We start from the raw sequence: 12,391 nt of genomic DNA on the forward strand, positions 1-12,391 counted from the left end.
GACGTCGATAGGAAGACACCGACGTCGACGAGGACGTCGACGGTGGCTTCGACTGCGACCTCTCCAGGCCTTTCGACGTCGAGCCGTCATGCCGTCTCGACCCGGAGCCCCGGGGAGATGGGGAACACACCGCCGTCATCCCTCTCGATGTCGTCGTCGATGCAATCGACGTTGACGGAGACCGGGACCGTTTGCTGGTCTTCCTGCCTCTGGGGAGCCCCCCAGGGGCCTCAGCAGAGGCAGAGGGAACCTTCCCAGCCTGCCCAGACCCACCTGCAGCCTGCAGACGTCTCTCCTCAAGGCCTGAAAGCCTAATCTTCAGCCTGTCCCTCAGAGTCCGAGCTGTAAACTGCGGGCAGATGACTGTCTCCCTGAAGATCATGTCCCTGAAGACTGACGATGCAGACGTCGTGTGGATCACTCTTGGCCTTCTTCCTTCCACATGCTGGGCACTTGTCAAAAAGACCAGGCGTTTTAGAGCTCTAAAACGCCTGAACCAACACACAGAAGAGAAGGAAAACACCAAGAAAGTTAACTCAAACACTTTTAAAACACAAAAGTCCCAAAATATCCAATAAACCCTTGAAATAAGGGAGAGCTCAATGCCAGGGTCCTGTTAGCAGGAGCCGGAAAAAAGAACTGAAAGTAGAGGGACCTGCTATGCATTCTGGGATACTGGGAGAAAGTTCTGGAAAGCTCTCTTAAAGGCACAGTATCCTATTTAAGCCACATAATGGCAGCCTATGGGGCTTGTCTGTCCATGCCTTCCTCTCTATCATTCCAGAGTCTTTTACTGGTGGAGGCAAGTTTCTCTATGGTAGAAACTGGGCTGGCTGTGTTGTGTGTGTGGTTTTATTTGGTGGAATTTCTAGTTGAAGTACTGGACAGTGTAGCCTGTGGATATAGGCTGCATTATTTGTCTTTAAATTCTCTCTTAAGTGTCTTTGCAGTTTCTGCATGATTTGACAACTTAAGAGATTATTTTTGATTGCCGGGGTCCACGCACATGGGCGGGACTATTTACTAGATTATGACTATACACAGAGATCCCCTACTACAGAAGTGCCTTTTGCATGGGCATTGCGCCTTGACACCGCCTCTAGCACTGCCTTGAAAGGGACAACATTATTTGGTATAGTGCCTCGTGGCTGTGGAGATCGAGGAAGCACACAACCACTTTCTTTTCATTAAACTGCTCAAGGGCGGAATCAGCCCTCTCACTAAAAAGGTGAAACCTTCAAAAGGCACATCCATGAGTGACACTTGGACATCACTCGAAAAACTTATGTCTCTCATCCAATCGTCATGCTGGAGCACCCCCCTAGCTCCAAACGTCCTACCTAAATGGCTGGGCTTGTCCAGACTGTACAACATTTTTGGCCACATCCTGGCCATCTTGGTATGTAACAAACTGGGCCCAGAATTCCTCTGGCAATGCTGGCAAGACCTCAGCAGCCATGTCCCATAATGAATCGGAGTTCTTACCCAGCAAACAGCTGGCGCTGACTGACCTTAAGAGCAAAGCTAGCTGACGAGTACATCCTCTTTCCAAATCCTTCTATTTTCGACTTGGTCAGTGGGTGGTAGCAGATGCCGAACAACAAGGCTCTCAGCAGAAGGGTGTTGTGCCAGGAAGGTCAAGTCACCAGGAGCAGGTCTGCGATGTCATGCCACCTGTCTGTTAACTGGTGGGCAGACGCAGCACTTAGCCCAAGTACCCTTGAGGGTGTTAGTTAGCGCCTCATTGAACAGCAGCAAAGGTACAGATGAGGTCTTTCATTGTAAAATGTTCAGAGAACACATTGATTTTCACCTCAACGGATGGTATTGCAAGTCCAGAACTTCAACTGCCTGTCTAACGACTATGGCAAATTAGGCCGATTATGGTGTAAAGGCCCATAGAGAGAATTCAGCCCAGTGTTAGGGAAAGTACCAAATTCACTGGTCTCCTCTTGATCCAAATATAAATTAGCATATTGTGAGGGAAATTTATCCTCATCATCACCAAAATCCGGTTGACTGGTCACATTCCGAGCCAAACAGTTGTTGGAACACAGAAGGGCCGGTCCAGCAGGCACCTAATAACCTTCATGTTACGAGAATAAGTTCGTATGGGCAGACACATTGCAAAATTAACACTCCCAGGTAGGAAACCAGAAACTTAAATAAAAAATAAAACGTTGATCATTAGCCCACAGAGACTGAATCGGTGAGCTCCAATTTAAATTATCTTTTTTTCTTCTGATTGACCAACAAACTCCCGATCATCAATGTGGAGGTAGGGGAGTCACATTTGAAACCACAAGTGTTTTTCAAACAGCAAAACTACTACATCATTGTCTGGTATTATTTTGTAGGATGGGTAGCACATTTGTGACAGAGTGATTAGAAGGTATTGTAGGAGAAGAGGTGGTAGGGTGAGTGACGTAAAATTGGTATACGCAACTGTGGATTGATTTGTTTATAGACCTTGCTGGATACTGGATGGAGAAAAGTATTAAGATTACCCACTAATATTAAAAGATTAAAAATAAACTCATTACAGGTAACCAGTTTCTATTGTAGTGTTAACCTATGCTAAATTCACACGTGTAAAGAATACGAGCAGTGTTTCTCCCTTTGCCCTACAGCCCCATAGTGAAGGGGTTGAGGAGCAACGCCAAAAATATGTTTTTAAATAATATTTGACCTACTTGGGCCTCTGGTGTGAGTGCACATTTATAAAACAGTGCTTTGTGAATGCAAGCATGCATGGAGAACAAAATTGTAGGTGTGTAGTATGGTATGAATGGATATATTTCCTATAAATACCAATGATATCCCCTTCTTCCAATGGAATGAGTTTTAGGCTTAGTTTTGAGTGCCTTTTCTACCAATGAGTAACAGAGCTGAATGGTATGAACAATCCATCTCACAATAGCCATCTAATGACTGAGGAACCTAACACTTCAGTAGCTTGCGCAACAAAAAATGCAATATTTTCCTAATAGCCCTTTAATATTTAATGTACGGAGCACAATTACAGCTGAATTGATTGTTCTTTGGGAAAAAGGCAATTCTCTAGTTTGATTTAACATATAAAGTAGATATACATTCTCTACAAACTGAAAATGTGTCGTCAAAACTACGTTGTGGTTGTGTCTGATAAAGTATGGCTATTGAACAGATAAGGCGTGCAATTTATGAATCCTTCTCCAACGCTTGTTTGCTATTAAGAAAGTTGTCTTCAGAGACAAATCATTGCCTTGTGCGTTGGTTCAAAGAATTGCTCTATCTGAAGAAGGTATCCTTAAGAAACCACATGCTAACAAGCAAAACTATGTTTCTTGACAACCGTTCTGGGAAACCAATTAATCTATCTGGTACATTTTAGTAGCATAAGATTTCCCGGCATTTGGTCTTCAGGCGTTCAATATTACATTCTCACATCAATCGGGTATCTTCAAGTGTTGAAATTCAAAGGCCTCAGGAGCGATGCAAATTATTGAAGGTTTTGAAGCTCAGGGATACATTTTCTCTACGGTAACCGTCAGTAAATGTGTGTACTGATAGCTTGACAACGTTTTACTCTGCAATTAATATTTCTTTGTTATACCAGAGAGGCATTCCACAGCTCCCAAACCAACAGTGGTGCAATGACAATCACAGTCATGTTAGATATCTGGAGCCTATTAAACTGCAGTAGATTTACAGTGATGTCAGTAGAACATCACAGGCATATCACTACCAGCTAATCAACTGTGTACTTCTGTGAGATTGAAAGTGCCTGGATGCAAAGTTGTGGATTTTTCTTTTGTTGAGGAAACTAGGTATACCGGGCACCTTTCACCAATTGACAATCTTAGCAACTTTTTATTGCTCTGCCTTGTGTCCTTTGCCAATACATTTAGAGCGCTAAGGACCCAGTTTTCATCCCCAGACAACAGATAAATCACATAGCTATCTGTTGGGGATTAAAGACCTTCAATGTATCTAGACTTGTATCCCATCTGGTTGATTCATCTGTCTATATATGATGGCTGTTGGGACTGAAGGTTTGAAAGTTCTTCCTTTTGTCGCACTACTTTCTACCCACTAATGATTGTTCAAGAACTCCTAAATAAGATGCACATTCACCCTCACGTTTGGAACGCAACTGCTTCTGTGGCATAGTTACTAAATGAGCAGGCCATACAGACATGCTTCACAATCTAAAACAAGCATTTACAATGCAATGGTCTCTGCATTCTTAAAGTTAGAGCTATTGGCATTGCTCATGACATTTTTATTTATGTTTTTTTTTTAAACATTAATAAATGGCATTGTCATTTACAATGCCAATAGCAGGGCAGGAGAGCAAGCACAACGAACTAGGGCAGGACAGCAAGCACCAGCAACGAGCTGGGGGATGGACAGCAATCACAGGCAACGAGGTGGCAGGGAAGCAAGCACAAGCAACGAGGGGGCAGGACAGCAAGACAAGCAACAAGGGGGCAGGACAGCAAGCACAAGCAACAAGGGGGCAGGACAGCAAGCACAAGCAACAAGGGGGCAGGACAGCAAGCACAAGCAACGAGGGGGCAGGACAGCAAGCACAAGCAACGAGGGGGCAGGACAGCAAGCACAAGCAACGAGGGGGCCGGACAGCAAGCACAAGCAACGAGGGGGCAGGACAGCAAGCACAAGCAACGAGAGGGCAGGACAGCAAGCACAAGCAACGAGAGGGCAGGAGAGCAAGCACAAGCAACGGGGGGCAAGACAGCAAGCACAAGCAACGGGGGGCAGGACAGGAAGCACAAGCAACGTGGGGGCAGGACAGCAAGCACAAGCAACGAGGGGGGGCCGGACAGCAAGCACAAGCAACAAGGGGTGGGCAGGCAAGGACAAGCAACAAGGGGTGGGAAGACAAGGACAAGCAACAAGGGGGGGCAGGACAGCAAGCACAAGCAATGAGGGGGGCAGGACAGCAAGCACAAGCAATGAGGGGGGCAGGAGAGCAAGCACGAGCAACGAGGGGGATGGACAGCAAGCAAACAACGAGGGGGGCAGGACAGCAAGCACAAGCAACAAGGGGGGGGGGGGGACAGCAAGCACAAGCAACGAGGGGGGAACAGGACAGCAAGCACAAGGAACAAGGGGGCAGGACAGCAAGCAAGCATCTGCTCTTTCACCAGCGGGTGGTGTTGAGGGGTGGGGGCTATTCTGGAGAAATGCAGCCTGTCGTACAAATACACATTTTGTCTTCTTGTATCCGCAGCGAAAGCTTTCCCGGGTTATGTTATGTGTAAAGCCAACACAGAGAAACCTCTTCCCCTGCACCAACACGAAATTTGGTGTGCACCATTACCTTTCCCCACCTAGAAAGGAAGCTACTCCAGCCCTTTACTAGAGTAAATCCCTGACCACTTGCAGTGTAAGAAAACGGACCGAGCTACTGATTCCACGGTAAACAAGTTAAAAGTAGCCGGCAGAGGAAAGGCAGCGCTGGGAGGAGGAGCGAGGAGCGCGTGAAATGGATGGTGCGTGGCAAATGGGTTCAAAGCAGACGGTCGCTTTGATGTTCTTGGCTTGCTTTGTGGGAGGGGTAGGGTAATTGGAAGTGTAAACCAGCATGAAAGCCAATGTGGGGGGAAAGCGCGTGCTTGTGTTCACGTGAACTCGCTAGGGTTTGGGGTGAAGACGCGTGTTTATCCCTGTTAAACATGAAGAAAGAGAAAGGTGCAGGACGTGCATGGAGATCATAGGGGCTGAGCCGTGTATTATCATTGGTGAGTGAGGGAGCACTCCGACTCAAGGGCTTGCCCACACTCACCAACAGAATCACATATATACTGCGCGTTACAACCACCTCATCTGCACAAGCCACCACTCTCCCATGCCACAGTTCCACCTTTAAACAAAGTACCAAAAGTAAAGTGCGTGCGCCGGCAGACAGTGTAATGCAGCACGTATTTCATTGCAGAGACAATGGAGCTGCGTGAGTAAAGCACGCACCAGTCACTGATGCACACTTACCTAAACATGCACGCAGAGGCAAGCAGTAAAGAGGGCCTGTGTGATCACTTCACAGGGACCGTTACAAACCACCTATGAAGGGGGCACATTTCGTGACCCTGACACACAGAGAGACTTGGGTATAGGCAGCATGAGATAGGGAATTAGAGTGTGCTCTGGGGCTAGGAGGGAACCCCGAGGCCTGTGTTGAGGATGCTATCAGAGGCAAGCGGGGTGACTAGGTACTCCACTTCCCGTGCTTAATGTACTCTCCCAGTCCATGATCACAGCTTGTAACTGGCCATTATGTGTTTGTCTTTATTACTTTAAACTTTAAGCCAGCTACACTATGGGAGTTGGAGCTTCGGTGTTACCTGTTAAATATCTCCATGTTTTTACCATTTTGTTCCCAGTCAGTTGCATGACTTTTTATCCAAGCCAGCAAAGCAGAAATATATTTTCTAAGATTTTACCCTCCTGCTGACAGTTTGAGGCGTCAAAGCACTAAGCCTTACTAGAAGCTTATTTTGCATGAGAGCTGACGTGTTTTCCACGGTTTTATATACTGTGAACTGCGTGACCTTTCCTGACACATGGAAATAAGATAGAGAAAGGTGACGCAGAAGCCCCCTCAGCGACATGAGCTGTGTGGTCGGTTTTTTGGGAGAGTTAGGTGGTATGAACTATACTATACCCGCCTTTAGGTACGAGCAGGTGCAGGGTCCTGAAGGTTGATATTGGCTGAGCGCCCCAGAACCCCCCCTTCCCCCTCCCCTCCCCCAAGGCCTGCCTGTGGAATTACCGCTGCATGGTGTAGGTAGGGCACGTGGCTGTGCCCAGTGTGATGGGCGGCGGTGCCCTACGTCAAGTGTAGGGAGCTGAGCTGTGGCCAGTGGGTGCTTGGAGCTGTGGCATGATAGAGAGGGGGTCTGGACCAGGACTCCCATGCTGTGCTGGGTGCTGAGGAGGGCTGGACCAGGAGCTGTGCTCGGGTAGCGAGGGAGGCTGGAGCTGTGCTAGGCAGTGAGGGATTTAGACCAGGAGCTGTGTGTGAGTAGAGCGAGAAGCAGTGGGCTGGATGAGGAGCTGTGCTTGGGTAGCGAGGGAGGCAGGAGCGGTGCTCGGGTAGCAAGGGAGGCTGGAGCTGTGTTCGGCAGTGAGTGAAGTCTAGACCAGGAGCTGTGCAGTGAGCTGGATGAGGAGCTGTACTCAGGTAGCGAGGGCGGGAGGAGCGGTGCTCGGTGGTTGGGGTCTGGACTGGGAGCTGCGCAGTGAGGAGGGCTGGACCAGGAGCTGTGTGTGAGGAGAGTGAGAAGCAGTGGGGCTAGGTAGCGAGGCCGGGAGGAGCTGTGCTCTGTAGTTGGGGTCTGGACTCGACTGGGAGCTGTGCAGTGAGGAGGGCTGGACCAGGGGCGATGCTCGGCAGTGAGGGGTCTGGAGCATGATCCATCCATGGGATGGAGGTGGGGGGAGGGGGAGTCTGGAACAGGAAGGGAGCTGCCACAAGGGGTCTTTTGTGCAGGCAGTGCTACCCGTCGGAGGCAGGACGCGTGACACCACGCGGATGCGTGGGTGATGTCACGCCTGACCAGACACCTATAGTGTGGCCCTGTGCAGGAGCAGTTAGGGGAGCCTAGGACACTGGAGCAAGGGTGCTGCAGAGTGATTTGAGGAGAGCACCCTAGGACACAGGCAGGCATATTTATAAAGAGCGGGAGGTACCCCGAGCCTTTGCAGGAAGTGGTGCCTGTAGGTACACAAGACATGCATGGGGGTGCTCCCGGGACGGTCACTCATTCCTTTGTTTCCCTTCAGTTCGCCCTATCATTCAATTGTAGTTGCTGAAGCACCAGACTGTGGTTCCGCAGCGGCATCTAGTGGCAACAGAATGAATATATTTAAATGAGTCACCATTCTATTCCAATAAAGGGCGGATACGAAGAGATATTTTACAAAAAGACTTTATCAGCGTGGCAAGTCCAAGCATTGGAGAAATGCGAGACACGGCCTGGTGGCCGTGAAGTGTGAAGCAATGGGCGGGGCAGCCCTTTGAAGTGAAGCTCTCCGAGGTCGGGTCTGGTGCAATTATGGCAAGCGCGCTGGGGAAGCCTGTGGGAGGGAGGCTGATGGCTTTGAGGTGGGGAAATGCGCGTGCTTGGCGTCAATTGATTTCACGGGAACTGTTGAAAATCCGCACATGCTATCCGCCTGGTTTAAGTTTTTGGTTTCACGGCAATAGGTCTCTCTGCGAGACCTAAAAATAATAAATCTCGGAGAGAGACTGCGCAAGCGCAGCCTTCGGTGCGAGACCTAAAAAACTAGGTTTTGCATCATTGTTTCAATCTGCTACCATGCTAGGATAACAAGCCAGGACAATGAAGTCTGGAACAAGGGTTTGTTTAGCACAGCAGAGCTAGTGGACAGTCATTTTGTTGGAAAGAATCGCCATCGGTAACAGCAGTAGCCGATATATTATTGTCTCAGGTTCCAAAATAAATGAGCCTAAGAAGTAAATAAGTTAATAAGTAAATAAAGAAATTGGTGTAGCTGTGTGAAAAGGAGCAGCATTTTCATTAATGACTGCAGTATCAGGAATGCAATTAGTACAGGTCAACATAATTCAATCTCATTTTACTTTTTATCCTATCAATACCTTACGTTCACAATATGTAATAAAGACATTTAATTAAGAAAGCTTGAAAAGACGAATCTTACTTTTGAATCGTAGGCAGATTGCTGTATAACCTCAGGAGCCATCCAGAAAGGAGTGCCCACGAACGTATTCCTCTTAATTTGCGTATCTGTCAGCTGCCCAGCCACTCCAAAGTCTGCAAGTTTAACTTCTCCTTGCTCAGATAACAAAACATTGGCAGCTGGATTGGAGGGGGGAAAAAAAAGCAAAATGTATAAATTTTTTAAAACATTTCGATTTCACATAGTGTCCCTGCATGAATCGATTCTAACCTTTGATATCCCTGTGAATTTTCTTCTCCGAGTGAAGGTAGTCAAGTCCTTTCATAATCTCTTTTAGCATCGTGGCAATTTGGAATTCATCAAATGGCCCGGCACGTAACTACAAAAGAGAAACAGGAAAAACACAAAAAGCATTGAAGGCATATCATTTGGATTGAGAAAAATATTATCTCGCTCTTCATTTAACTTCAGAACATGTACCCACTTTGAAAAGAGCACACATAAAACTAAACGAACAGAGAACATACAGCAGAGCACATACAGCAGAGCAGTTTGTTCAAATTACAGCATCACCACATGGGGCAAACATTTTCAAACCAATAATCTGAGCTCTGCTGAAGATCGTTCTTTCAGTGTCTGAACGCTGTGCACCAGTTTGAGATCAAATCCATCAATGTCTTGGTTACAACAACCTTTGAATGGTCATATTTCCAATCCTCAAGCACGCACCGGAGGCATCATGGCCCCAATAGGCAGACAAAATCATTATAGATAGTTAAAAGTAAAAGTTGTGTATTCAGTTACCACATGAATTCATGTGGTTGGGCACAACACTGCCTAGTCCTAGACTAATGCTTTCAGGGAGCAGTAGTCTTGACTTATTTTAACTGAACCAATAGGCCAAAGACACCTGAAAACAATGTTTTGTAAAAGGAAAGTCTAAGACAGGAGCACTGTCCCGGATGCCCTGGAGTCATCTATTACCCTTGGATGTACAATAGTGGGTAATTTGCAAGTCATGACAGAAGTATAGCACATATTTTACTGAGCAGAGGCTGTTTATGGACAGTTAGCACATATTCGCATACAAATTGAGTCTGAGAAGTAAAAAATGTTCTCCCTGCTTATACGCTGTGAAATTCCCTAGTAAACAAAAAATTACAAAATGTATTTTTCAGTGCACTGTGAATCATTGAAAGCAAGTAATCAAAGGAGGGACAAAGAGGGATATTTAATGAGGTCCTATACCAACACTCCTCTTATAATAATGTAACAAAACAGACGGGATAGTTCTTTCGGATAGACAAACTGAACCCTATTTAAAGTGGAATCAATAACCCGATCACAAGTGTCACTGGGGATCAGAATGGTCAGACCATAGTCCCCTCACTCACCTGGTAGGATGTTTGATCCCCCGCGATACTCCTGGTCGGGTTATTGATTCCACTTTAAATAGGGTTCAGGTTGTCACTGCAGAGGAATTACCCCATTTGGATGTTTTGTTACAATCTTTAACACCTTGGCTGCTCGGTGTTTTCCCCTCCTATGCTGACTTATCGTCAAGTCCATCATTTCATGACGAGCTCAGCTCGTCATCAGCACAGCTCAACCGTGCATCATGACGAGCTGAGCTCGTCCTGAGCATCGAAAGGGTTAAAAGGACACAATAGAGGGGTGGCCAAGATGGCGGAGTGAGTAGACATGCCTTCTCTGCGCTCTGATCCTGCTGGACCGATAGCATCTCCATAGCACCTAAACCCCAGTAATTCAGGCTCCAGAGGACTCTTCCCCCTCGCCCCCCACTTCCCACCTGGGAGGGGGGGATATAGGTTTCTCGCTTGGGGATCGTGAGCTTGGCCCACTTTGCTGCTGGGGATTGGAACCCAGGCCTGCAGACTGACAAGAGGGCGGCCATTAAACTGCTCCGGAGGCGTCTGAGGTGGCTGGACGAACGCGGCGGTATGGTGACTGGCCGCGCCTCCACCCAAACATCCATAGCGAGCCAAGCCACGCCAGACGTCACATTTTCACCACGCCGATACCACGACCTGGAGGCGGGACCCTGCGGAGGCAAGAACATCCGGGCCGCTAACCTGGAACCAGCCAGACTGTGAATCACGCGGCTTAGTGGGCACTGGACCAAGGCCCGGGATACCGGGGCATGCGTTGAAGCCCCTCCTCATCGCTTGGCTCTGCGGACAGAGAGGGGACCACGATCGAGCGGAGGCCTATATCGGCCCACGTGACCACACCAGCGAGGCCTGGATAAGATTTCGGACCGCAGGACTCCTCTGGACCTGAACGCCCGCCCACCTATTGAGGAGTTGTCAGCACAGGCCTGGGATGCATCTATATAAGGTGAGAAGCTGATGTGGGGAGAATCGTCGTTCTAGATACGGCGAGACTGGTGCTACATCTTCAAGTAGACCCCCTGTGTGTTCTAGCGACACCTGGGACCAGGCCGGACAGTTTTGGCAGCGTGAGGCATAGCACTGCACAGGGGTTCCACTCTAACAAGCTGGAGCAAGCAGAGTGTCCCATTGGATCTCAATACATCACCTCTGGCTCTCTTGAAGAGAACTGCTTAGCCTTCCATAGGCTAGGACCTTGTATTGCTTGTGTGCTGCCTCCTGTGAATGGAGTGAAACCGTTGAACAAGGCAGAATCCACGGTCTCGAATATAGTCTACCCACTGGGCCTGATTGATGATTGCTACTCTAGGCCCTCGTGCCCACCAAAACACAAGCTAAAGTGATAAAGTGGAGAGGACTTAGACTAGACTGGCCATCACCTTGCCACGGCCTGAGATGCACCTTGACTAGTGAAACATTCGCTAGCACAAGACTATGCTAGCGAAGAGAAGATTTGGAGGGGTGCTATGCCTGTCGGCTTCCTTCCCCTCATCGGTCATGACGTCATCCCCCTATCTGGTCACCAGTCACAAACACATGGCTAAGGCCAAAGCGAAAAAAAGGGCGCTATGTCCGACATTTACTGCAAAACCTCTCCTCACAAGCTGTTCTTCCCTAGGCAATGAAATGAGGCTCCAGCCAAGGGGAAAACAGCCATGTGCACAGAGCTCACCTCGTGCTGAGCTACTGTGAGCACTGGGGGTGCGCAGGTTCAGGAAAGCAGGCTGCAGGCACCCGGCCAGCACACAGGGTCCTTGAGGCAAGGAGGCAGCCCTTCCAGTAGGTCAGCAAAGTCCTAGTGGTGGTTTTCCTGGAAGCATGACTGTTCCTTCTCGACAGTTGCATTTTGTAGGGCCAGTAGCATCTACTTACAATTCCACGCAGTGTCTAAAATCTTGGGGTCACAGCCCCTGTACTTCTACTCACAAAATCTTTGTTCTGGGGGTTACTTTAACAAACTCTCCTATTCAATTCCAGTCCTGGATGCAGACACTAAAGGGGCAGAGACAGCATTGTGAAAGGCAGGCACCACCCTGTGCAGGTGCCAACTCCTTCCACCACTAAATGTAGACAAGGTCTATTTAGTCTGGCTATGAGTCACTCAGGAAAAGCAGGGCACACCTCAACCCCACTTGTGACTGTAGAGTGAATGGACTTCTCCAGCTCCTGTCAGTGAACATACAACCAGGCTGGGCACATCGTCTCATAAGCATACAGAAATGCCCACTTCTAAAATAGTAATAAATCCGTGTTCACCTATTAGCAGGATTTATCACCACTATTCCAAACATACCTAACATGGCCACGCCACC

General features: G+C 48.2%; 1 protein-coding gene across 4 annotated transcripts in view; it reads right to left on the reverse strand.

Moving 5' to 3' along the window:
- Window positions 1-12,391, reverse strand: part of STK26 (serine/threonine kinase 26) — a 234,213-nt gene that overhangs the window by 94,195 nt on the left and 127,627 nt on the right. For all 4 annotated transcript variants that reach the window (XM_086918710.1, XM_086918713.1, XM_086918711.1 and 1 more), the window contains exons 4-5: window positions 8,938-9,046; window positions 8,689-8,846 (exon numbers count right to left, since the gene is read on the reverse strand). In XM_086918710.1, the coding sequence (XP_086774836.1) occupies window positions 8,689-8,846; window positions 8,938-9,046 (267 nt within the window). The remainder of the gene's footprint in view (window positions 1-8,688; window positions 8,847-8,937; window positions 9,047-12,391) is intronic.

Source organism: Lissotriton vulgaris, chromosome 4_1 (assembly GCF_964263255.1).
Source record: "Lissotriton vulgaris chromosome 4_1, aLisVul1.2, whole genome shotgun sequence".
In the NCBI taxonomy this organism is placed as follows: Eukaryota; Metazoa; Chordata; class Amphibia; order Caudata; family Salamandridae; genus Lissotriton; species Lissotriton vulgaris.